The sequence below is a fragment of the Asterias amurensis genome, chromosome 3 (genome assembly GCF_032118995.1).
Source record: "Asterias amurensis chromosome 3, ASM3211899v1".
NCBI lineage: Eukaryota > Metazoa > Echinodermata > Asteroidea > Forcipulatida > Asteriidae > Asterias > Asterias amurensis.
Genome location: NC_092650.1, coordinates 17,997,318 through 18,023,658, shown reverse-complemented (window position 1 = coordinate 18,023,658; position 26,341 = coordinate 17,997,318). Strand labels below are relative to the sequence as shown.

At 37.7% G+C, this 26,341-nt stretch overlaps 1 protein-coding gene across 2 annotated transcripts in view; it reads left to right on the top strand.

Annotated features, from left to right (window-relative positions):
- The window catches only part of LOC139934423 (Golgi apparatus protein 1-like), a 49,406-nt gene extending 23,935 nt beyond the window's left edge, over positions 1-25,471 (top strand). For both annotated transcript variants that reach the window (XM_071928655.1, XM_071928654.1), the window contains 16 exons: positions 747-868; positions 3,432-3,533; positions 4,221-4,359; positions 5,245-5,388; positions 8,051-8,200; positions 8,837-8,950; positions 10,221-10,309; positions 11,293-11,407; positions 12,425-12,655; positions 13,164-13,243; positions 14,720-14,918; positions 15,707-15,742; positions 16,198-16,374; positions 17,054-17,174; positions 17,686-17,792; positions 18,171-25,471. In XM_071928655.1, coding sequence (XP_071784756.1) covers positions 747-868; positions 3,432-3,533; positions 4,221-4,359; positions 5,245-5,388; positions 8,051-8,200; positions 8,837-8,950; positions 10,221-10,309; positions 11,293-11,407; positions 12,425-12,655; positions 13,164-13,243; positions 14,720-14,918; positions 15,707-15,742; positions 16,198-16,374; positions 17,054-17,174; positions 17,686-17,792; positions 18,171-18,338 — 2,094 coding nt within the window. In that variant the 3' untranslated portion in view covers positions 18,339-25,471. The remainder of the gene's footprint in view (positions 1-746; positions 869-3,431; positions 3,534-4,220; positions 4,360-5,244; positions 5,389-8,050; positions 8,201-8,836; positions 8,951-10,220; positions 10,310-11,292; positions 11,408-12,424; positions 12,656-13,163; positions 13,244-14,719; positions 14,919-15,706; positions 15,743-16,197; positions 16,375-17,053; positions 17,175-17,685; positions 17,793-18,170) is intronic.
- Positions 25,472-26,341: the final 870 nt, after the last annotated feature.

The window sequence follows — 26,341 nt, the reverse complement described above, 5'->3', positions numbered from 1 at the left end:
GTTTATGATAAAATTAAAATTACTTGGAAACATTTAAAAACTATTAATTTAATAGACCTTTCCCATGAAATATGCAGCTTGCACGATACATGGAGGCCACTAACAGTGCGCACTAACACTGGCAAAATAAGGGAATATCAATTCTTGACAAAATCTCTTTTAAAGTCATTACTAGCCAAGTTGCAAACAGAATTTGCTAAAATTAATTACACTTCTTCAAAGCCATTGGACACTTTCGGTACAGAAACAAACAAAAAAAGTTCACAGATTTACAAATAAGTTACAGGGTTTACAGAAAGTAATTTTGAAAGACTTTTTGAGAAAACATCAAAACAATATTAATTTTTGATATTGAGAATTACGGATTTATTTTAAACACATGTCATGACACGGCGAAACGTGCAGAAACAAGGGTGGGTTATCCCGTTATTTTCTCCCGACCGAATGAGCCTACATTTTCACAGGTTTGTTATATGAGTTGTGATACACGAAGTGTGGGCCTTGGACAATACTGTTTACCGAAAGTGTCCAATGGCTTTAAGGCATTTACGGCTTAAGAAAAATATACTTTTTTTTGTGATTTTTTTCATTTGCTTACAAACTCAATGGCAGCCCTTTTAAAAATGTATATTGAAACATTAAAGTCGACCGATTGCCTATCCTGGGTAATCTATAGAGGGTGCACTATGTTTGTATCGTCCCTTGTCTCATTTTCTCTCTTGGTCTGTCCTTTCTTTCATTTACAGCTTCAAGACCTTGTAGAGGAGGCTGACGCAGGAGCTAATTATCGTATTGACAGTGCACTTCACAAAGCCTGTAAGCCGGTGCGGGACAAACTCTGTAAGACCGAGGATGCCGGAGACGCAAAGTGAGTATCTTGAATGACTCAAGGGAGTTTCTTGAGTCAACAAAAGTTTTTTGTTTGGTGATCGTTTTTGAAAAGAGCCTCTACGTGACAGTAGATTAGAAAAGCAGTGTTTTGGAGTGGCTTTAGGCTTTCAGTTTAAATTGAGCTTAAGAATCAGCAGAAATGCAGTTCAACATGAACGTTTTGAGTTAATGAGTCCTCTAAATAAGCAAATTTCATGATTGAACTAGGTTTTCCCAGTACTCAAAAATAAACATCAAAGTGAAAGTATGAACATAATTTTATTGTTTGGGTATTAAAGGCAGTAGACACTATTGGTAATTGTCAAAGACTAGCCTTCACAGTTAGAGTATCTCAACATATGCATAAAATAACAAACCTGTGAAAATTTGAGCTCAGTCGGTCATCGAACTTGCGAGATACTAATGAAAGAAAAAACACCCTAGTCACTGGAATTTGTATGCGTTTAGATGGTTGATTTCGAGACCTCAAGTTCTAAACTTGAGGTCTTGAAATCAAGTTCATGGAAAATTACTTCTTTCTCGAAAACTATGGCACTTTTCAGAGGGAGCCGTTTCTCACAATGTTTTATACCATCAACCTCTCCCCATTACTGTCACCAAGTAAGGTTTTATGCTAATAATTATTTTGAGTAATTACCAATAGTGTCCACTGCCTTTAAACAAGTTTTGAGCTATAAATTTTTGTTTTCTCCAGAAGACGATCAGAGACTACTGATCAAAACGTCGAGTTGAAACCAATGTTTCTTTTCAGAACCACCCCAACTCATTTAGAGATTTTCATTACATGGTGTTACCGCAAACCTTTCCATAATTTTTGTTTTCTTCAGTAAAATAAACAATTTGGGATTGATTAAGGACAACAAGTGGGATTTGAACCTGCAACCTCTGAATTAACATGTCGGCCCTCTACCAACTGAACTATCTAGCACTTAACTAGACTTGCGCCATGTCTTTATCCGTAAGGATAAAGACAGGTCCCTGCTGTCAGATCTAATGATTTTATTGGGTACAATGATATGTGCAGTGACATGACATGAGCTTTCCATATATGCCCAAGCAGTACACTGCTCTCAAGTCCGCAATAGAATTTGACTGCGTATCTCTATGTGAAATGACTGAGGTCAAAGGTGAAAGTACACGTCATTGCCGTCTCTGGCGTTATTCACGAGCCTCGAAGTGTGACGTCAGATGTTCAGCCTAACACTAAATGTCCCCAGTAGAAACTCCAAATGGTAAAAGGGATTCGCACTTGAGTTGTTTGCATCATTTTCTTGTTGGAAACTTTCACTCTTGTGCTGCTGAAGTGTTTCTTCTGCTTGTGCAACAGTCGGTTCTCCAAGTTGACTGTAAAAAGTGCCCAATGAGACAAGACAGACAAACAAATTTAATATAATCAAGTTGTAATATTTAAAGCCTCTTTCATAGGTGGAATTTACTGATCACATTCAAAATATTGAATGGTACCAGAATTTCTGTTAAAAACAACTATTAACATGTTCCAAAATTCTGTGAATTTAACAATTTTTATCAGCTCTCCAGATGACAAACTGCCCAGGTAGGAATCTTCAAACGTTGCCCCCATGCTTTGTTAGCAATCCCCACTCGGGCTCAATTTCATAGAGCAGCTTTAGCGCAGAAATTAGCTAAGCACGAAACGCTTTTGCTTATCAGATAAAAGGATACCAGCTAAAATACTATGTTACACGTACCATCTGTGACTGGTATCCTGCTCATTTTTGCTGAGCACATAAATGTTGAGCAGATAATATTTTCTGCTAAAGCGTGGCGTGTCATGGCCCGAGCGGTTAAGAGCATCGGATTCAAGCTCTGGTGTTTGATCAGAAAAGTGTGGGTTCGAATCCGGGTCATGACACTTGCTACATGAAATTGGGGAGGTAGTGCTTTCTGCTCTGCCGGACAGGCTTCAGACTGATGATACCCAAGCGTACATCCATACGGACTGTAAAAGGGGTACCCCTGTTTCAGCCCTACGAGTACATGTAGGTGGCAATGGCCTCTGGAAAAAACAACTGTAGCCCACGCCTTGAAGTAGCCTTCAGGCCTTGTGTGTCTGGCAACTTGAATAAAAAATATAAAAAAATAAAAGCCAGGAGATAATATTTTCTGCTAAAGCCAGCTCTTTGAATTTTACCCTGCGACTTGTCTGGGCTTTTGTTTTCCTCCGTAGACCCTCTCTTTTGAATTCAGAGCTTCTGGACAGTTTTAATTTGTTTTTCCGGCCCTGTAGTATTCGACTATTGTGGTGGGTGTAGTGAGGCTTTGTTCTATCCATTCTGTAACCTCTTGGATACTCTTGATTGTGTACGATCACTTCTCCACTAAGAAGAAACCCTTTACTTGTTTTCAGTACCCCTCCCCCCTCTGCCTTGGCTCGGTTTCACAAAAATACCTAATGTAGTCGACGGCACTCATGGCCCTTCTTCTTAGCCATAGACGTCCTTTAGTTAACGACAAAGCTTAATTTCTAAATAAAGTGTGATTATCACCTGTAACTTGTTTCGTTCTCTCTATCTTTGAAGGGTACTTTCATGTCTGATGGAGAACATCTACTCGTCCGAGATGACCAAAGAATGCGAGACCCAACTGCTGGAGCTGCAATATTTTGTCTCCAGAGATTTCAAGTGAGTTTCTATATGTAAAGCGCTTAGAGAATTAAGTGTTAGTTATTAGGCGCTATATAAATCGAAAGTTATTATTATTATTATTATATTTACCCAAGTTGCCTTCTGGGCAGCCTCGTTGCCTCGCTGCCCATGGGCAGTGAGCCATAGCGATACCTCTTGCCAATAATCCCTGGAAAGAAAGCACTGAAAATCAACGCTGGTTGGCAAACCAAAAGTGACAGCTTTGCATGCATTATTGTTATTATCTTTTGAGCACTTCTAGTCACAATATTATGCTTACCAAAATATGGTAATCAGCCCAACATGCCATTTCTCACGTACATGTACAATCTGTGACTGTATCCTGCTAATATGGTTGCTTAGTAGAAACCTTTATAGCATTATTTTGTGCTTAGGCAGGTCTTTGAAATTGAACCCTGGGCCAGTCTGTGAAATTGAACCCTTGGCCCAATTTCACAGAACTGCTTGAGCAGAAAATATTGCTGAACATTTTTCTGCTAAGCATAACTAAGCAGGATACCAGTTACATTGTGTACTTGTAAAACGGTATTTTAGCTGGTAACCTTATTCTGGTAAGCAAAATTTTGTTGTGCTTAGCATCTTTTTTTTGTGCTTAAGCAGCTCTATGAAATTGAGCCCTGAATTGACTGTGTGATTGACCTTGTGTGTGTGGTGTCCCCATAGATTGGATCCCCTGCTGTACAAGAACTGCCAGCAAGACGCCACTAACCTATGCTATGAAGAGAACTGGCAGAATAGTCAGCTCCCTCAGGGAGTGGTCTTTGCTTGTCTACACAGACACCTTCACCCACAACCAGACGAGGTGAGAATCTATTCTATCTTCCAATGAGTACATCCCTCCAGAGGAGTATAGTCGTACTTGGCTGCAAAAGTGCTTGGTCACAAGAACAAATATATTTAAAATTGTGCTACCGACTGAGGTCAAGGTGCAAGTAAAAAGAGAATCAAGACTGCTAGGTTTTTTTTCTAAGCTGTGAGAAGTAACGGGAAGGTATACGTTTGGTAATAGCTCGTAAAATTAATTGCAATACAAAACTTTGGTTTAGAAGCCTACATAAGCTTTCGATAGTATAAAGCATTTCACCTTGTAGTAATGTGGTTAATGTAAAATAACCCAGTTCATTTATCTAAAAGAGAAGTGGATTCACCCCGGGGGGGGGGGGGGGTCCTGGTTTGATTGGCTGCATACTCCGCAGCCGCACCTTGTAAACCATTATGGTGCTACATGTATGTAAAAGAAAGTAGGTCACATAATTCAAAATGTAGTCCCACATACCTTGCATGAAAATACTGAATGTAGAAATGCCTGGAGCGTAACCGAGTGTCAGGTAAGAGAGCTATAAGAAGCCACTATTATTATTAAGTAGGATTTGAAACTTTGCATGGTGGAATTATGATCTAATAAGGTTTGCGGTAACACCATGTAGTGATATTAGATTTGAGGCATTGCATGGTGAGGTATCACTGTATATATACCATGTGTGTATCTACTTGCCAGGTAGAGTTTGTTCTTAGAGAACTGTCTTGCTTTATTCTACTGCCGAGGAGTACATAATCATGTAATGATAATATTTAATTGAGTTGGGGTGGTTCTGAAAAGAACCATAGGTTTCAACTCGACATTTCGATCAGTATTCTTGTTATTATTAAGAGTTTTGTCTTTCTTTCCCTGCAATGCCTTCTCTAGATTGCGCTGTCAACAGGGTGCCAGGCCCAGGTCCATCGGGTTCTGCGCCAGCGTGCAGTCAGCATCCACCTCAACCCTCAGATTGAAGCAAAATGCCGTGCTGACCTCGGTCAATACTGTGCAGACAAGACGGGCAAAGGAGAGGTATGACAAAAATCCTCCTCTCGCCTCCTCGCTTCCCCTCTCCCCTCCTCGCTTCCCCTCTCCCCTCCTCGCTTCCCCTCTCCCCTCCTCGCTTCCCCTCTCCCCTCCTCGCTTCCCCTCTCCCATCCTCGCTTCCCCTCTCCCATCCTCGCTTCCCCTCTCCCATCCTCGCTTCCCCTCTCCCATCCTCGCTTCCCCTCTCCCATCCTCGCTTCCCCTCTTTTATCTCTCCACTTTCTACCCCTCACTTACAGTCCCATCTAGCCCTATGAAGGACTCTTTCCCCTGTGCTGTACACAGCATCCTAGATATGAGGGCCTTTAACTTTGGGCCGGGAAAGGTTTCAAGGGTTGCATTTAAAAGAGGGCGCTAACAGATGATAGTGCAGAGTCTGCACATTTCACAGTATATTTTAAGTTGGTGGGTTCAATATTTGGCTCGCACAATTTTTGAAACTTGTGTGCTATGAGCATCAGCCTCCAATTTGTGCATGGTCCTATACTGAAAAAAACTTTTGTTGTGGCCGATTTGAGTTTAAACATCATATCAAGATTCTTGTTCCACCACCTCAGTCATCTGGGCCCAATTTCATGGCTCTGCTAACGTAAGCACAGAATCAGCACTTACGGAAGCAGGGAATTCTGTGCTAACGGCAAGCGTATTAGATGGGTTAGCCGCGAATTTAGGTAGTCTACGCTTACAAGGCTAGCGCAGAAATTTGGCGCTTGCACATAAGCTGGGAATCGTGATCGTAAGCACAGAATTCTGCGGTAAGCATAGCCATGAAATTGGGCACAGATGGTTAAACAGCTACACTACATGAGCGAATCTGTTTTAACGGGAAAACTATTTATACTTGTTCATAAGAACATAAGAACATAAGAACATAAGAAAACTTTATTGATCTTCAAAAGAAGAAATTGCATTGCTCACACAAGTTTTTAAAAACAGACCAAATATGAAAATGTAACAACAGGCAGATACAAAAATAGCACAAGATACACTCACAAGGATTTAAGAATAAAAAACATATATACGCCGACAGGCCATATGTCTATACAACAATATGTATAGGATAATGCCCGAGGTGCGCACCATTCGTGGGTAAGAATGGCCCGAGGGCGAAGCCCGAGGGCCATTCGTACCCACAAATGGCGCGTTCACCGAGGGCATTATGCGACTTAACCCACACCTGTGACATCATGCTATTGTTAAAATCGCTCCATTATTTCGCACGAATGGCGCGATATTGTTTAATTTTTAAGTCAATTGTTTGTATGTATTACGTAAGCTTGTTCACTCCAGTGAACACCACTGGTGGTGTGGGAACAATGGACGAAGACCAACATTTAGGAAATATGCTCGTTCCTTCGATAGTGGCATCATAGATCGGGAGCGAAAGTGGCAGCAAATAAGTGATTTTGTTTCTTGACTTTAAGTAAATTTAAACAAGTTAGTGATAGAAACAGACTATCAGATGATGTTGTAGCCGACTTTCTCGGTCTACAAAAAACCCAAAAGGTGAAGATAAAAGAAGTGACCTACCCGCGTACAAGCCTGTAGTTCCAGATTTGTTTTTAATAAACAAATTTAAGCTACCTTTATGATCAACAATTTCAGTTGAATTCCTGTTATTTTATGATGATATTGAAAAAAGTATTTTTTGCAATCTTAAATTTTAGGGACTTTACTCACTTACCATGTTTGTGTTTGATAAATTAAGCATTTTGAATTAATAAAAACAAAAAACAAAAATACTGGTTAAAATGAAATTGATTTATCTGACTTTAAGACCTGCTTAAATTACTGTTGTAGTTCTATAATTATTTTTTAACATCTCAGCTAAATAATAATTTAATAATGTAGCTGTTCACTTGTGGAAAGTGTTAACGATCATTTTGCAATACATGTGTAGCTCTATTAACCTGTGTTAAAAACCATTAAAAACAAAATAATATATGGTCCATGGCGTCATTGACTTCATTTACCTTATTCCCTAACTCTTTTATGCACAATGGGTGAATAGATGTACCCATCGCGCCATTCGTGCAAAATAATGGAGCGATTTAACAATAGCATGACGTCACAGGTGTGGGTTAAAAAATACAAAGAATAATTTATGTTAAAAATATGCAAATATATGCATAATGTGTAAGTTGGATGTTTGTACACTTCTGAAATATTTTTGGGAACTATCTGGTTATTATCTGGGGAAACAATAGGCCCCAACCTTACAATTTTGAAGAACTTGATACACTTTAGCCATTGGCAGTGTGTGTCAACATGACAACACTTTGGTTTTTGGTTTGTTATATCACTATGCTGCAAAAAGCCGCTCCTCAAAACGGAGCTTCTTCATGTGATGTAACATGAGTGATGTCATAATGTGAGTGATGACGTAATGTGAGCGATCACGTACTGTGAGTGATGACGTAACATGAGTGATGATGCAACATGAGTGATGACGTAACATGAGTCATGATGCAACACGAGTCATGACGTTTCAGGGCACATTAGGAGACTCAAAATGATTAGTTTTAAGTCGTGTTTAATCTCATTTGAACTCAAATTCCTTATTGATCAAAGACAAATTTACATGAATTTCAGCAAAGATAATATTTATTCGTTAATTACGTCTTTAAAACTTTTTTTCTTTCCACAGGAGCTGAACTGTCTACAAGACAACGTGGAGAAACTGCAGGATGATTGTCGTAAGATGATCGGCAACTTCACTGTGGAGGAAGCTGAAGATATTAAGATGAATCGTAAACTCATGGCAGCTTGTGCTCCCATGATTAAGAAGTTCTGTAAAGTAAGTCAAGTGCTCAAAAACTGCTGTCTGGTCCTTTTTTTAAAGGCACTGGACACTAGTATGGGTCATAACTCAAAATAGTTGTTTGCATACATTGTGTAAAAACGTACTTGGTAATAAGCTTAAAAGTGCAAGTGAAAAGTGTAAAAGAGACAGTCCTAGCATAAGAGAGATGTTTTAATGACCTATTCTTCTGATATTTTGATTAAACCAAATCCATCCGATATCGAAATCGTGTCCAAATTAGTATCGTGATTTTCGATAATATCGTGATATCGCCCAAGCTTACTTGGTAACGAGCAATGTAGAGCTGTTGATACATGTAGTAGGAAACATTGGGAGAAACTGCTACCTCTAGAGTAGCGTATTTGTTGCGAAACATGTAAAGTCTCACTAAGATATTTAAGGGACGCGTTACCTATGAGTGGGCAATTTGGTTTACGCAAAAACCTTTGAAATCGTTTGTTTTGAAATGCATGGTCAGAAAGATGTTTTTAAAAAAGAGTTTCACACAAAAATGCCCCATAAGTGCACAGTTTTCCTTAACCATTGTGAACTAGCACTGCACTCTAGTTTATAGAGTCAAATTTTTGACACATGTAGAATAAAATTGAAATAAATGTTGTTTTCTTGCAGGATTTCTTGTCCAAGAAGGTCGATGAAGGAGCCGCTCTACAGTGTCTGATTGATCACAAGAACGACGAGGAGATGGACCAGAAATGTGCCATTGGTATCGAGCATTTCCAACTGGTGAGTAGCTAAAGCTGTTTTCTGTAATTATTGTTCAGAATTTCTGTGTTATTATAAGTGTTATTATTTTCTGTGTTTTTCCTTTATTATTTCGTTGTTATTTCTGTTATTTGGGGGTTTTCTCTATTAGTTGTTGTTTCTGTCTTATTTTAAGTTATTCTGTGTTATTTCTTTGCTAATTCTGTGTTATTTCTGTGTTATCTCTCTTATCGCTTTGCTATCTATGTGTAATCTCTCTCTTTGTTGTTTCGTGTTATTTTATCCTGTGTTATTTCTTTGCTAATTCTGTGTTATTTCTGTGTTATCTCTCTTATCGCTGTGCTATCTATGTGTTATCTCTGTGTCATTGTTTGTGTCGTCTCTCACTGTTGTTTCGTGTTATTTTATTCTGTGTTATTTCTTTGCTAATTCTGTGTTTTTTCTGTGTTATCTCTCTTATCGCTGTGCCATCTACATGTATGTGTTATCTCTGTGTCATTTTTTGTGTCGTCTCTCACTGTTGTTTTGTGTTATTTTATTCTGTGTTATTTTGTTGTTATTTCTGTGGTTTTCTGCACTGCTGTTGCTGAGCTATCTCTGTGTCATTATTGTGTCATCTCTCTGTTGTTTCTGTGTTATTTCATGTTATTCTGTGTTATTTCTCTCTTATCTCTGTAATGTCGGTGCTATATTTGTATTATCTCTGTATCATTCTTGTGTCATATTTCATGTTATTCTGTGTTATTTCATGTTATTCTGTGTTATTGCTCTCTTATCTCTGTAATTTCAGTGCTATAATTGTATTATCCCTGTGTCATTCTTGTGTCATCTCTCTCTTGCTTCTGTGTTATTTCATGTTATTCTGTGTTATTTCATGTTATTCTGTTTTATTTCTCTCTTATCTCTGTAATGTCGGTGCTATATTTGTATTATCTCTGTGTCATTCTTGTGTCATATTTCATGTTATTCTGTGTTATTTCATGTTATTCTGTGTTATTTCTCTCTTATCTCTGTAATGTCGGTGCTATATTTGTATTATCCCTGTGTCATTCTTGTGTCATCTCTCTCTTACTTCTGTGTTGTTGCATCGTTAATTTGGTGTTATTTCTGTGTTATCACTGTGCTTATATCTGTGTTATTTCTGTGTTATGTCTGTGTTATTTCTGTGTTATTTCTCTGCCCCTACTGTGTTGTTTCTGTTTTATTTATGTGTTAGTGATGTGTTATGTATTTGTTACTCTGTGTAATGTATGCGTTTCTTATGTGTTATTTCTTTGTTTGTCTCCCACAGATTCAGCTTCAAGATTATCGTTTCAACTTTAAATTCAAGGAAGCTTGTCGGAAGGACGTCGTTCAACTGTGTAAAAAGAGCAAAGACAAGTATGTTGGATAAAAATTTATTATTGTAACGTGATTAAAGTCCCCTCCCCCAACTTTTTCTTTCACAATGTGTGATTTTTGATCTGTTTCATGTCAATTATTACAACCGCTTTCTAAATGGTTTCATAAATATTGCATCATTAAACCTACCAAAAAAGTCTTATCAAATTTTTTTGTTTTCTTGCTTTAAAGGAAAGTTATATTTGGTAATTATACTTCACATTAATGGCCGGTTCATTTTTCCTGCAAATGCTTTTTGTGACTCGATTTTTCTTTGGTCACTGTTTAAAAACCAGTGCCTATTTTTTTTAATTTTTTTTTTTTTTTTTTTACTTTACTTTACTTTATTTCATCTCAAGGCATAACAGAATACAGTTTATACTTATTATGATTTATGCATGTTTAAATATAAAGATCAGAATAATAACATTTGAATAACACCACCTAGAGATGCAGGGGACCCACAAAAAGCAAAGCTTGTCGAGTGCGCGTCCCCTGTGAACATAAACAACAATGAAGATACATGATGACAAGAACGATTATAAACAAACAGTATGAAAGCTAAACAAAATACGTACATACACAAAAATAACGTAACATAAGAGTTAGATTAGAGGTGAATTTTAAATGAAAAATGAATGAATATGATAATAAGCTACGCGAGAGTCACAATACGACAAACAATAACAAACGGGTAAATTTCATGAATTCGAATACTTGTTAAGAAGAATCCTATTGATTATCTATCACCAGAGTTCGCTTTGCATTTTTCCCAAATGTGAACCGGGGTTAAGTTTTATTGTATAACATAACAAAACAATTGTAATTTACACGGCGCTATTCCATCAAGATCATATTGCACTAGAAAGAAATTGAAAAAGTGAGTCTTTAGGACTTTACGGAATGCAGATAGATTAACAGATTTATTAGCAAAACAAATTGGAAAAAATATTCAAGGTTTTCTTGAAATCTCGTACCTACAGGAGCTCTATTATTAAGTGTCTCAGCAGCCAAGTACGTGACGACACTCTGATGGAAAAGGAGCAAAGTGTCAGCATTGAATGCCGCAAACAGCTTAAAGCGGAACTCCTACAGAGGGTAAGAGACAATCTAATACCAGGGATATGATTTCTCCGTATTTTAACAAGGAATCCAGGTTTTGTTATAACCCCCCCCCCCCCCCAAAAAAAAATAAAATAAAATAATAATAAATAAAATTCATCAAATTCATAAGAAAAGAGAAGATGCGCACACAAGGAGCATATCAGATTGGAGAGAAGGTCTTTCAAAACCAAAGATTAATGTGTCGAAAGCTGTCGCACTTGCAAGCTTTCACGCTTTGCGCTCTCAAACTTCGGCACTTTGCGCTCATAATTTAGGCGTTTTTTTTTTAACAGACTATCGCATCCCTGTAAAACAGGACTCAAATTTCAGTTCCATTTGAAAACCTTGATATGTTTTGATTTCCCGGTGTATCCCAACATAAGCATAAAATAACAAGCCTGTGAAAATTTGAGCTCAATTGGTCATCGAAGTTGCGAGAAAATGGTGAAAGAAAAAACACCCTTGTTGGACGAGTTTGTGTGCTTTCAGATAGGAAAAAAGGCTTTTGGCTAGAAGTCTTTTATTATTTTAGTGAAACTTTTGGCTAGAAGTCTTTTATTATTTTAGTGAGAAATTATCTCTTTTTCAAAATCTAGACTACTCTAGGGGGAGTTGTTTTTCACAATGTTTTTTTACTATCACCAAGTCTCCAATGCTCTTTACCAAGTAAGTTTTTAAGTTGGCATTTGTTTTCAGTAATTACCAAACATGTACCTTCCCTTTGATAGATGTTAAATTTGCATTGGAGATAAAGAGCAAGTCCAAATCATCTCAATGCAATGTTGCAGTCCCCGCTGCTAAAACATAGGATTGGAACCGCCTCTAGCTACCAGGCGATCTCGGTGGTCTAGTTGGTTTGACACTGCTCTAGAATTGCAAAGATCGTGGGTTCAAATCCCACCCGAGTAATATGCCTGTGATTTGTTCACAAAGCTCAGGAAAGTACCGAGTGTACAGCGCTTACACACATCGATTGATTTAGAGTTGTTTTTATATATTTTTGTTAAATAGTCCGAGGATATTCATCTCGATCCCGAACTCTTCAAGGGATGCGAGAGAGACGTGCCCAAGTTCTGCTCTAACATCAAGGCGGGAAACGCCCGCATCCTGGAGTGTCTTCGGGACCATCGGAAGGAGTTGGAGGAGCAGTGCCACATCAAGCTCTTTAACCGGCAGAAGGAGCAGGCTCTAAACGTTCAGACGGATTACACCTTTGTGCACTCCTGTAAACGAATGATCAAGGTAAATAATAGTTCTTATGCATTGACGTCGTCAAGTACGCCATCTTGGAGGTAAAACGATGACGTAACAATCGCAACGCATAGATTTTGTACATGTGGCGCACGGGATTGGCGAATGACAAACCTTGTTTTGACCTCCAAGTGAGGGCGCCCTACTCAAATGACATCATGTGCATCAGGTCTTTAATAATAATAATAATAACCAGTTTTTTCACAGCGCTTTTCACATCCGGAGGGCGCCAGAAAACCCTTCCAACATTATTACCCCGGGTCACTGTGCTATTTAATTTGTTTCGTAAACCATCTCGGCTCCCTATGGAGTAATCGGCCTGTGCTGCCAAATATGCGCTACTAAGCTAAGAACATCTCTGCTCTAATAGGTACCCATTTACCCCTGCTCTTATCCATTCGGCAATGACACACCATAATAACAGAAACTTATCTGCTGAACAAATTAATGCAGTATTTTTCTTAATTCTTATGCATTGTTTTTCTTGTTTAATTTCCAGCTCTACTGTTCTGGCCTTCCCCAAGATGAACTTTTGAAGTGCCTCAAAACTCACCGAAATGAGCAGTCATTTGATTCAAAGTAAGGTTTGAAACCCAAAAATTATGGTGAAAGATATTGATACTTTAGTGCCAGCTGTATTAGACATGTGGTGCTGATGTCAATCTGGGAAACATACAGCCATATGACTTTATCCGTTTGGTTAGGATTGGGTGCCGTTAGGCCACATAAAAAAATAAAAAAACTGTTGATCGTCCTTTATTTTTTGCGGGGTGGAGAGGGAGGGAGGTGTTTTTTTTTTTAAAAGTTGTGTTGACATGCCAAATGTGAAATCAAGAACAAAGAAATCGTCACAATCACTATAAAACAGAGGGTTTGTGTTTTTTTTATGTTTTTAATATTTTTGGTCAAACAAATTTAACTCCTAGATAACATTTTCTGTAAACTTTTTCAAACAACTAAGCACAGTGTAGCCCAAGTAAATATTTGAAGAATTGCTCTTGCTTTGCCAATATGAATAAAAACCTTCTTTAAACATCTTTTCAAACCTGTACATTAAAAAAAAAAATATCAGCTGAAAAATCTGGGCAGTAAAAGTATAAAGAATTATCCAGACATGGGAAGAAAAAAAAAGAGAACTAAATGGGGTTGGGGGGTTTTGAACAATTGGACGGGGACGATCAACTTTTTTTGTGGCATAGTAGGGTGGTTTCAAGGTAGAGAAAGGAGTGTTATGGCATTATCGTCAAGTTGGAACCGAGGACTTTAGCAGCGAGGAAATTCATGATTTGCTTTTTGTGTAAAAAATTAATGGGGACAGCGCCAAAGAACTTAGGCGAACTAATTGGAGAATAAAGAGAAGTCACTGCCAGAAACACAGCAGCAAACCCCCTCTCCTTGCGATAAGTGTAAATGGATTCTTTTTTGATTTTGGGGATTGAACAAAGAATTGACTAGAGTGGGATTCCAACCAACGACCTCCGGATTAACGTGCCGGCACTCTACCAACTGAGCTATCTAGCCCTTTATTGGCGGTGTCCCTATTTTGTCAATATCTTTGTTCGGAAATGGTGGATTCTTTTATGTGCATAACACAAGATTTGGGTTAGGGTTTAGGGCTTTACATCCAAACCGAAGGATGAAACAATAATGGTTAGTGCCTTGCTTAAGGACACAGTGTCAAGACTGAGATTCAGACCCACACTCCGCTGATCAGAAACACTAGAACCAGAGTCCTGTGTCATTGACTGCTCGGCCACAACACACTATAAACCCACAGATACTATTCCCTCTGACACAGAGCCTCTTTTGTGCAAGATGATTTGTCATATTAATTTTTTTTTTTTTACCCGTACACCGATGTGTGTAACTGTAGGCTCAGTACTTTCCAGAGTGCGTTGAGGTATAGGACCTCCTTCCCAATACCCTTAGGAACAGCCGTAGCCAGAGCTGTAGACACCAATTCGGATATGGCCATACAATGTTTTTTTTTACTGAAAGTCATTATGGAAATGCCATAATAACTACTTGTATGGTTTTGTTTCCTTCCCTATGAAGCTGCAAAGCGGTTCTGACAAAACGATCCATCCAAAAGCTGGAAGACTTCCGCCTGAACCCGTTGCTTCAGAAGGCGTGCCGCCGTGACATGCCAAAGTTCTGCGGCAGTATCCAAGAGAAAGCCAAGGAAGAGAGATACAAGAACAAGGAGCTGGAGGGGGAAATGGTGGAGTGTCTTAAGATGAAGTTCTCTACCAAGGTAGGGTTTGGAAGGAAAAACTGGAAAGAGGGTTGTCTGGGGATGGGGAAAGGGGTGGGGACAGGATGAGTGCTGTCAAAGAGCTTCCATATTTACATTTTGATCTAAAATGCCAAGCTCTTTTATGTATCTTGCTGATTTGTTTTGCCTTGGTACATCCCAAAGTTATCCTAAAGTGCCAAATTGCTATAGGATACAAGGCACTGAGTATTGGCATAGGGACCTTACGATGATATGCGCTACTATATAAGAATGGTTGATTATTATTATTATTATTATTATTTATTGAGTTAAAATGCCCTCTCGTTATAACATGTATATTACGGGTCATACTTATACGATTGATGACACTGTTTGAGTTCATGTAAAAGAATGTACATATACGATAATAGCGCTTTCGGTAAAAGAAAATAAATCGTACATGTATGACCTTGACACTGAAAGAGTTAATACTCACTTATCTTACTATTATAGAAAGGTTTGCGGTAGCACCATGTAACGACTATCTCTAATGAGTTGGAGGTGGTTCTGAAAAGAACCGTTGGTTTCAACTCAACGTTTCAATCAGTATGCTCTGATCGTCTTCTGGAGAAAAAAAAAAGAAAAAAAAGATGATCAGAGCATACTAATCGGAACGTCGAGTTGAAACCAACGGTTCTTTTCAGAACCACCTCCAACTCATTAGAGATAGTCATTACATGGTGTTACCGCAAACCTTTCTGTATCGTATTTCCAAAGTTTCAAATCCTACTTATCTTACAATTGTGACTTTATCATGTTCCCAACAGAACCTGTCGCCAGACTGTGAGAACTACGTCAGAGATGTGAGTGGAAAAGGAGATGTTATTTATATCAGATTAAAATCTTAGAATAGTACAACGTTGTGTAACACTGCTTTGGCAAAACGTTTTTTAATAGGTTTGGGTACTATCACAATGTCCAGAGATTTGCATTAAACTTATATGGTTTGGAGATAATTGGTGGAAAGCTTCCCTTACAATAATATTACTTGCTGAGTTGCGATAGTTTTTGAGAAATGAGTAAAACAATGTAAGGAAAAAAACTTTTGTCTTAGAAAATGACAATTATTTTTGCATGGACGTACAATGTGTTTACCAGCATTGGTATTCATACATGATGAAAACAAATTTGTCTCCTGACACATCATCGTGCTACTGCAATAAATTTTGATACCTCACCGTGCAATGCCTCAAATCCCCGGTATACATTTTGAGTAATTACCAATCGTTAAGACTTTAATTGATTTTCTTTTGCGTAGCTGATTCACGAGGCAGCCATGGACTACAGAATGGACCCCGTCTTGTCCCGTATCTGTAAGACGACCACAGTGAAGTATTGCTCGGAGCAACTAGAGTCTCCTGGCCAGGGACAGGTAGAGGAATGCTTGAAGAGTAAACTACATGAGGGCAAGATTGACGACCTCAAGTGCCGCATGGTAAGCCACGGATTTTGGACACTAGGGCCCAATTTCATAGAGCTTGCTTGAGCAGGAAAATATTGCTTAACAAGTTTCTACTTATTAGAAATGAGCTGGATGCCAGTCACAAATTGTACATGTGACATAGGAGTGTGGCTGATACCCTTATTTTGGTAAGCACTATTTTGTTGGGGTTAGCAACTTTTTGTGCTTTTGTATCTCTATGAAATTTTGCCACATTTTGGTCACATCATTGTCCTAGATGCATACAAATTCGCTTGGCACAGAAATTTTTTGCTTAACAGAAACTGGTTACCAGCCAAAATTAAATTGGGCTTACATCCTTGGCAACTGGTGTCCCACCACTTATGTTTTGCTTAGCAAAGAAATATGCAATATGCTAAGCAGTATTTTCAGCTTTATGCAATAGAGCCCATGTCCATCTTTTTGCTGTCGGTCACATTTGAATTTCAAAACCTGGGTCCAATCTCATAGCGCTGCTTTACTGTAAGCAAATTTTTGAGCACACTGTAGCAGAATTGCTAAGGTGCAAGCGTATTTCACAGGTTAGCAGAAAAACTAGGCGGTAATATTGCACGTTCACCATGGATTGTCATTGTGACCCTCCCCAAGGCTAGCCTTCCGACACCAACCCCCATTCAACTACCCTCTTTGTCATCTTTGTGTGTCATTTCAGCAAGTAATCCGTCTGGTGCAACAAGGCCGTGCTGATGTCCACGTTGATCCTCTACTCTACAAAGCCTGTGCCTTGGATATTAAACATTTCTGCGCTGGTATACCACAAGGGCAGGGCCGACGTGAGTACTTCCCTTACCTTAAGTCCCAGTCCATACTTCCTGCGAATGCGATATGAATTTTGATGTCGCAGCCCTCTTTTCACTGTGAATGTTTCGCAGGAGTTGAACACATTTAACTGATGCGAATTATTCGTTCAAGAAATGTTTATGTTCTTTTAATAAGTTTCATGCCTGTGCAGTGCATTCCAATTTGTAAAGCCGCTTTGTTGCAGTGTGGAGGTAAATCAAAGCAAACTCCGAGATATGACGTCAGCGGCATTGTCCTTTGACTCGCGCCGTCAATGGTAGAAGTGTTTTTAGTTTTTCAAAACCTTTAGGTTAGGGCCTGATTTTTTAATCGATAATTACGAAAAAATTTAGAAGTGTACACATATCAAAATTATATTAAAATGATGAACAAGTGCATTAAAAACAAGTTAAAATACCATTTCCGTTGAAAACATTCCGCTCATGTATTTGTTTAAAGGTACTTACATTTATTTGTTTTGATGTTTTTCTTCCGTCCTTGTAGAGATGTCGTGTCTTATTGAAGCTCTAGACGATAGCACTATTAAGCTTCATCCAGATTGTCAACGTATGATCTCTGAGAGAAAGGAAATGTGGTCATACTCAGTCAAAGTAAGTTAATCTCAAGCCCCTATGACCTGGGGTGGATTTTACAAAGAGTTAAGATTAGTCTTATCTCGAGTAAGGACGAGTTACTCGTCCTGACTAGGGCTAGTCCTAAGTAACTCTTTGTGAAATCGACCCCGGGCCTGATATTTCATGGAGGCAACCAAGTGATTGACCTCATGCCCCATGGTCATTGCCTTGGTGTCCTTGAAATGCTCCAGTACAAATTTATACTTTCCCCTTTACCAAAATGCCTTCGCGCAACAGGCCTACATGTAAAAAAAGACACTGAAAAATTAAAAAAAAATAAAAAAGTTCTTGTGATGTAAGACGATCTCTCACAATTTATTTTTTAAACACAAGTTTTTTCCTGCCCTGTTCTAGGTTGCGCCACCAGGCTCTCTACAAGACCTCGCCGCTGCAATCAATTCATCGGAGTCACGAGGCTACTTTCTTATGGTCTTTCTGGCAATAATAGGAATACTTTTCTTTGGAGGAATGTGCTGCGGCCGAGCCACGAAGCGAATCCGGGCTGAACTAAAAAACAAGTGATTTTTTTTATATTATATATAGGTATAAACTAAAAAAATAGTTTGTTTGGGTTTATTTTTGTGAGTCAGTAAGGGTTCTGTAGTATCGTAGAGCACAATGCATACTGGGTATTATCTACTTAAATTCTGCCTGCTTCTTCTCTATGTTGTTTTCATTGCCCCGTCAGTTATGCAGAAAAATTGTTGAAACCGTATGATTTTTTTGTTCCATCGGAGTTGCTGATTTCTCACTTTGATAAAATTTATAATTTCTACGCCTCATTGAGATTAGTTGACTTCTTTTGATGCTAGGACTGTTGAAATGTAAGAAATAAAAATTGAAATGCGCTGGAAGAAGTTTCTTAGACAGTTTTACCCATACTGTGTTTCTCGGAAACTTGTACCAATGATACCCCCACCCTGAAAAAAAAGAAGAAGAAATGTGTTGGGGTTATGGGGAGTTCTTTTGTCTTCTCTTTGCCTTGTTTTTGTTTTTTTTTTGGGGGGGGGGGGTTGGGTGGTGAGAGGAATTAAGAGAGGAACAAGATTTGACCAAAAGCAAAGTTCAAATGGATGTAAACTTCAGGTCCTGCAAACTAAAATGTTCTAGGTTTATTTCAGGTGTGTTTTAAATATATATATGTAAATGTATATATATTTTGTATTTTTTTATTTCTTTGTTGTTGTCAGATTTGTATGGTTTTTTTTTTGGTACAATGATTGTAATTGGTCCCCCGAAAGGATGTACATATTTACCTGAATGAAATAACAATTTGTTTTTATTCGTTACGCAGGTGTCATGGTTATGCGTAATTTCATCAACCCTAAATGCATTGTGCTCTTTAACAAACATTTTTTTTAATATTCCATTTTTTCAACTTCTGGCGCAATTGTCTTAGTTGGGTATCGGTTCTTAAAACAAAAACAAGATACTTTTTTGTTCTTCTCGATTTTACCTGAGTAAAAACGAAACTTTAAAAAAAACAAAAAAAAAGAAAAGAAAAAAAACTTGAATTTGAAATAAGATGTGTGGCTGGTGTTGTCAGGACTGCATCTATAATGGTCATTGTTTGAGTATACTGTAGTGTTGCTTTGTAGCTTTAGTAATTAAATATTGTCAAATATGGTTTGGGCATTTTCGGCTTAGACTTCTTTTTCCCCAGAAACATCCACTTTGTGCATGGTGAGTAGTAAGTTCAGGGGGGTTAAAGGTGTGTCTCTCCCTTACTGTTGATGCTGATTGGATATTTATAGCTAACAATCAAAAATTTGTCAGGTTTTGAAGGCTGGTGTAGCTGCGTGAAGAACCAATCTGTAATCAGTGTGTTACACATTATTGTGGCTTGCCATGATAAAGGATTTAATTGTTTCAGTTGACTTGTATGCACTGTTCATATCGGATATAATGATTACACTTGAGAACTTGCATATATTGCTGACTTGAAGTCTGTATCTTTTATAGAAAGCCATCTAAGATTTATCTCTTTTGTTGATCGGTATTTGGTCACAGTAGTTGACAGACTCGCCAAGCGAAACACTTGCATGCACAAAGTGGATCGTGGAGGCCAGTCTTGAGCACTGCCTAAAAGCAATCTCTGTATGCAATATATTTTTGTACCAATGTTTCATCGTACACCATGCGTAGATGGACCGTTTACGAAGGAAATATCTTTACAGTAGGTCTATGTGTGAAGAGTTAAAAGAGTACCGCTTTGAAATATGATGTACATGCCTTGGACGTCTAGTCTCGCTTGAAGCAAGTAGATTTCTTTCTTTGTAATACAGAAGCTGCTTTGGTTTTAAGCGCAAACAATAAAATATCAGTTTTGTTGATCAATTGAAGGGTAGGGGAAGCCTAGGATTGGGGTCGATTCTAAACTGACTTTTCAAGTTTTCATTTTCTTCTCAGACTTTGAGCTTTTTGACTTCTCAGACTTTTAAGATTTTTTCATCCTCACAAAGTAATGCTTGATTTGAAATAATTTTTATGCACCACTGATTAACTTAAGTTACTTAACTGAGCAACTTTGTTGAGTATATTTTTGTAAATTATTCTGCAAATCTGTTGATTGTCCACTGTTCTAAATGAACCATTGTAAGCCCGAGATGGGCGATAATGAACTTGAGAGAAATAGAATGAATGTACATTGGTTGATCAGTTATGCCAGGATTGTGCAAAATAGTAATAATTATAATAATATAGTACAACAGAATAGTACACGTAAATAACTTAATGAATAAACTCTGGTAAGCTCTTTAGGTTGCACAAATTAAGAAAGTGTTTGCACATTTGTCTTTTTGTATAATTTGTTTTTTACTTTTTTGAAGAGAATAGAATCTCACTAAACAGTGTTTTACAGTAGATGGTTTAGCTGTATTATTTTCGCATAGTGAAATAGTAACGGATAGGTTGTAAAAAGTATCAAAATGGAAGTCTAGAAAAGAAAACTCACTCGTATTATTAAAAAAAAATTACTCGGATGTAGATTTTTTTCTTGTTTCTTACTAAATTGATTAATAACAAAATGCCTGAGAAGTGTAAAACATCACAAAAGATTGGATTCAAAGACTTTATTTGTCTTTTTAGTGGAATTTGTAATTATGGTTTGTTTTTTCCCCACAAAGTGGCTGTCTTACATACGTATAAAATTGTTTTAAATTCAACACTTATTTCTTTACTGTAGTATTTTAGAAAGTGTAACTTTTTTTTTTTGAAATTTTGAAAGGGAAATTTTACATTCTTAGTGATTAATATACAAAGATTTCACTGTGTTCATACTCATTTTGTATCATACCCATTTTGTATGGTTCTTTGCTCAACCCAATAGACTCTCCGCCCACGACGCACAGGTGAGCAAGAACACGTGGGGCTCTCCAATGCGTTTCTGCACAACTCTGTCGCGCACGCCAAGATACGCGCACGCATATTGAACTTTAGTGTCGGACCTTCGTTGCATTGTGATTGGTCAATACGCAATGGGGCGGAGCTTAATGGATCGGTCTATTGTGTATACATTTGTTGTGCCTGATTGGATCAACGCTAAGTGTATTGGAATTTTGGAAAGTCGAGTTTCGCTAGACTTTTACGGACTAGTGGAAACTGGAAAATTAAAAGTTCAGAGGGAGTGAGAGTCCAAGTTGTATCACCTATGTTGTAAAAAAATATTTTGCTCAGAATTTGTTTTGGCAGTATGAGAACAATTTGTTCCAAGTGTATATAATTCCTTTCAGATATTGACTAAACGATCTTAAAAGGTCTTTAAACTATTTACCTGTAAGAACTATTTTAAGTTTAAAGTAAAACCGATGCTGTCGTTAAACAACAAATTCAGAGGGAGTTTGTATTTAGGATTTGATACTGATTAAGGTTTTAGGATCAACTTCAATTGAAGACATTGGTGCATGAGGTAACCTCATTCACAACCAGGTGATTTTCTTTAAGTTTGCACACATTTCAGTACACTGTTAAAGGCAGTGGACACTATTGGTAATTACTCAAAATAATTATCATCATAAAACCTTTCTTGATTACGAGTAATGGGGAGAGGTTGATTGTATAAAACATTGTGAGAAACAGCTCCCTCTGAAGTGACGTAGTTTTTGAGAAAGAAGTCATTTTCCACAAATTTGATTTCGAGACCTCAAGTTTAGCTCGAAATCAAGCATCAGAAAGCACACAACTTCGTGTGACAAGGGTGTGTTTTCTTTCATTATTATCTCGCAACTTCGACGACCGATTGAGCTCAAATTTTCACAGGTTTGTTATTTTATGCATATGTTGAGTTACATTAAGAGAGAAGACTAGTCTTTGACAATTACCAATAGTGTCCACTGTCTTTAAACAATTGGTTTTATTGAACTAAGAAAGAGTCTTAAGGCCGAGTCACATTGCAGCGGTAACGAAAACATTAACAATTAAGAGGCAAAGATAACGCATTCTATTGGTTGAATTTATCGCTGCAGTGGGACCGGGCCTTTTATTCCAAGAAAACTTTTCTGCGTGACTCCCAGATATCTTAAACAGAAATCTAGTGAGTGACCAGGAATTGTTTTCCTGAATCAGATGTTTTTCTTTACAAACGATTGACATTTTATAGCAGTGTAAAAATAAATTTATCTGGTGAGTCTGCTGCCACCTTTTGTCCCAGATATTGCCTCATTTTGATGAGATGTGTCAAATCTTCCTAACCTGATAATAAACATTCTATTTTCTTTTTTCGTTTGTACAAAGCATGCTCAGTCAAAGCTTATTACTTGCATTGGGTTGAAATGAAGATCAATTTAAAAGGTCTATGTACTTTTTTTAATACAAAAAAACACAACGTCCACAGTTTTACATTAAACTTACACAGTTTGAAGATATAGTAGAAAGCTTTCCTGAAAATAAGACTTGCTGAGGTGCTGTAGATTTTGAGAAATGAGTAAAACAATGTCATGAAAATAATTTTTGTCTCGCTGATCATGGGACGAAAATTATTTGAGCATGTAAAAACGTATTTTCATGACATTGTTCTACTCATTCTCAAAAACTACAGCACCTCAGCAACTAATATTTTAAAGTATGCTTTCTACTATCATTATCTTCAGACGGTGTAAGTTTAATGTAAATCTGTGGACATTGTGTTTTGTGTCACAAAAAGTACCCAAATCCTTTAAAATTTGTTTTTGTTTCCAAAGGTGTAAAATTCAAAGCACAGCAATTTTTCAAGATTAAATTAAGGCTTGTTGATTTAATGATTTTTTTGTTATTAAGCCGTTACTATTCCACATATTTAGTATTTTGTATATTGATCTATTTTCTTTTAAAAACTAGAGTACCCAGTTAACATTATTCCCAGTGATTTTTTGCACCACAGTGTTCACGAAAATACAAATTACGAAGACAATTCGGTCAAAGCTGAGAGAAGCTCAACCAATTAACTAACATGTTTTACATCTTTTATTTGAGTATTTTAGTCAAAGTAATTTTATTTGAATGGTAATTCATTTTACATGTCCGAACTGAAAGTGCACCATGATGTAAATAGTTATTTGTTGATGTCGAGTGTAGGTATCCATATGGAGATTAGTTCTATGATGACACTGGTATCTGTTTTCAAAAATGTCTAGTATGAAGCATTCTATATTGAATCAAGCTCGCAACTTTTCATCTGAAATGCCTATTTCCTGTTTTGTTTTGTTTTTCTTGTAAAAACTGAGAAATACTGTACAAAGTTAAAGTGGTTGTTTGTCATGAGCTTTTGGCTGTACATGGAATTATAGACTCATGATCATCCAGTTACTGCATGCACTTCACTGTAAATAATATATGCCTTTTTGAGGTATGGCGGATGTGATAGCAGTGCACTGTTTGGTTTGGGTGTATACACACAAATTTAGCCAAACCATAGCCTTGTAGCATTGTATCCAACATATCTCAAGAAGGCTTATGGGGAAGGGGCTGCCATACAGTAATTCGGTGAGAGTTCATAACTCCAGCTTTGATCACAATGACACTGTTTTGTTTTTGTTGTTGTTGCAAAGTTGCGTATCAATACATGTGTTCAATACATATCAAAAAGGACCACTTTGAAATTTGACACTAAGGCCAAGCTGAGGGTGGGTGTAGTGTGTTATAGATGAATTGCTCATGTTTGATGATAAACAATGGCAAAGTGCACGCGTGTAAGTGCTGCGCACAACTCTCGGCCGATGATAGCCTTTCTCATGTGCACTTTTCATCAAAGATTGTGGCGTCTTGTGAAATCCATCTATTACGAAAATCTGCAAAGATCTGCAGTTGGTGCCTCGCTGTATTTTCATTCCGTGGGCTTTTCAAATCCTCTGCAAGGCTTCAGCTTTGGCTCCATTAATAACTTAACAGCATCAAACGGGGATGGGACCCTAAGCCGATGAAGTAGAGAAAGAACGATTGCACAGGGCCATTATTCGATTTTGTAATCGTAGAATGATTTTTGCCAAACCAGGAAAAGTTGCATTAAGCAGAAACAACATAACAACACCGGACTTTTATTAATAAAATTATTCCGTTTAGTTTTGGCCCTGTTCCTGGCATTGAAGCAATAATGAACATCAACTATAATGAACAATTCAATTTACATCAACTTTCAAACCAAGAACCATTGTAGAGCTGTTTGAAAACATGGTGAAATAATCATTTGTATGTAGATGTAAGGTTTCCAGCATAATATCGGTCGTTAAGGTGAAAGAAGAAGACAACATGGACACATTTTTAAGTCAATGTTAAGGAGTATGGTGGCTAATTAATGCTTACATTTGTTTGTGTAATCATACTACTGATGGGCTGTTTGGCATTTGGAAACAAAATATAACTATATTGCCTCAAACAATGTATCTTTGTTAAATAGACCACCCCTGTTTAGAAATGGTAGCTTTCTTAATAGTTCAGAATGATTGAGCACAAAGTAGGCCTACGAGGTTGAATGCCATTTTATAATTATCGGAACCTGGCAGAAATTTTCTCATAAGAATGTTTGTTATTTGATCTGTAATTAGCTTCATTGATGAGGGTAATGTGTTTTTTGAAATTGGCTATTTTTGTGGTTTGGTTTTAGTCAAGAGAGGGCAGCATTTATTTTGTCAGTCAATAATTAAGTAGTTGGTCGGAATGGAGGGATCCCACTTTCAAAGTATCAAAGTTTCAAAGTATGTAAGCTCATTATGACAATATTTTGTCCGACTTTGATTATCAAGTGAGCAATTGGAGACTTTGGAACACTAGGTGGCGGTTGACTTACCAGGGCACAATTTCATAGAGCTGCTTATATAAGCACAAAATACTGCTTAAAAATTTTCTGCTTAGCAGCAATGAGCAGGATACCAGTTACAAATTGTACTTGTGACATATGGTAACCTTATTCTGGTAAGCGTTGATTTGTTATGTTTTAATTTGTGGTTATAAACTTGGGCCCAGGTAAATTTCCATTGTTATAGTGTTGTTTAAGCGCACAATGATGAGAACAATGGATTCACTGGGTATGTCTGCTGCCACCTAGTGTCACCAAAAGTTTTCCATTTCGACTTTGAACAGGGATTAAACACTTGATGTTCTTTTTGATCCATTTAAATGTTTATTCTTTTGTTTTGTCAAACATTATGTGTTTTGTAATAAACTACACTGGGAATAAATAAAAACCTGACTTCTCCAGAGTTTTCTCTTCATATTTAAGTTTTTGATGAGAGTGGCACACCTATTAAAAAAGAGGTACAAAACATAAAAGTAGAGGGCGAGCACTGACCACACTTTCCAATCATGAGCATGAATCCCTATAGGTATTAATAACATACTGGGATCATTACGGGAATACGCTGTTAAAGAAAGAGGCTAACAAGACATCCTTTTCTTCTAGCAACTTACACCTGCTAACTCTATGTTATTGCTTTTTCAAACAGTGGTATTAGTTGCACAAATCAGTGGTGCTTCTGAATGGCATGGGCAAATTAACTGCATGCTCATCCATTACATTTAATAACCCAAGTGAATCATTGTAGCCACACTCGCTCACAAAAGGATATGCGGTACAAAGATACATGACAAAGTTTGTTTGAATGCTTTTTGTTCTGTTTCCATATCAATATGCCTATAATTGGCCAATATATAGTTTGCACCACAGAGCATCTAGAATGCAAACAATTTTGGGGCCTTTAAGAGAGCTCTGGACCCAATGCCGTAGCTCCGCCTCCATCTTGAACAGATATGCCCCCACACAACTCCCTAATATTGGGCTGGATCCGCCTTTGAGGGACTCAAACTCCCGAATTGTGTCATCAGGAATTCTTCATAGGATTTTAGGGGGTCTCCCTCCATCCATGTTCTGTAAAAGCATGGAGGTAATAAAAGTAAGTGTACCCTTTGGGGGAGATAAAGTGTGCCCCCCCCCCCCGCCCCAACCCCTATCAACAACGATTTTGGGGCTCGATATCATGCTACCTCCATGATATCATTCAGCTAGCCTAGTCCCTTTTGCCAAGGCCTTCGTTGCGTAAAGAGCAGAGCGACTGGAA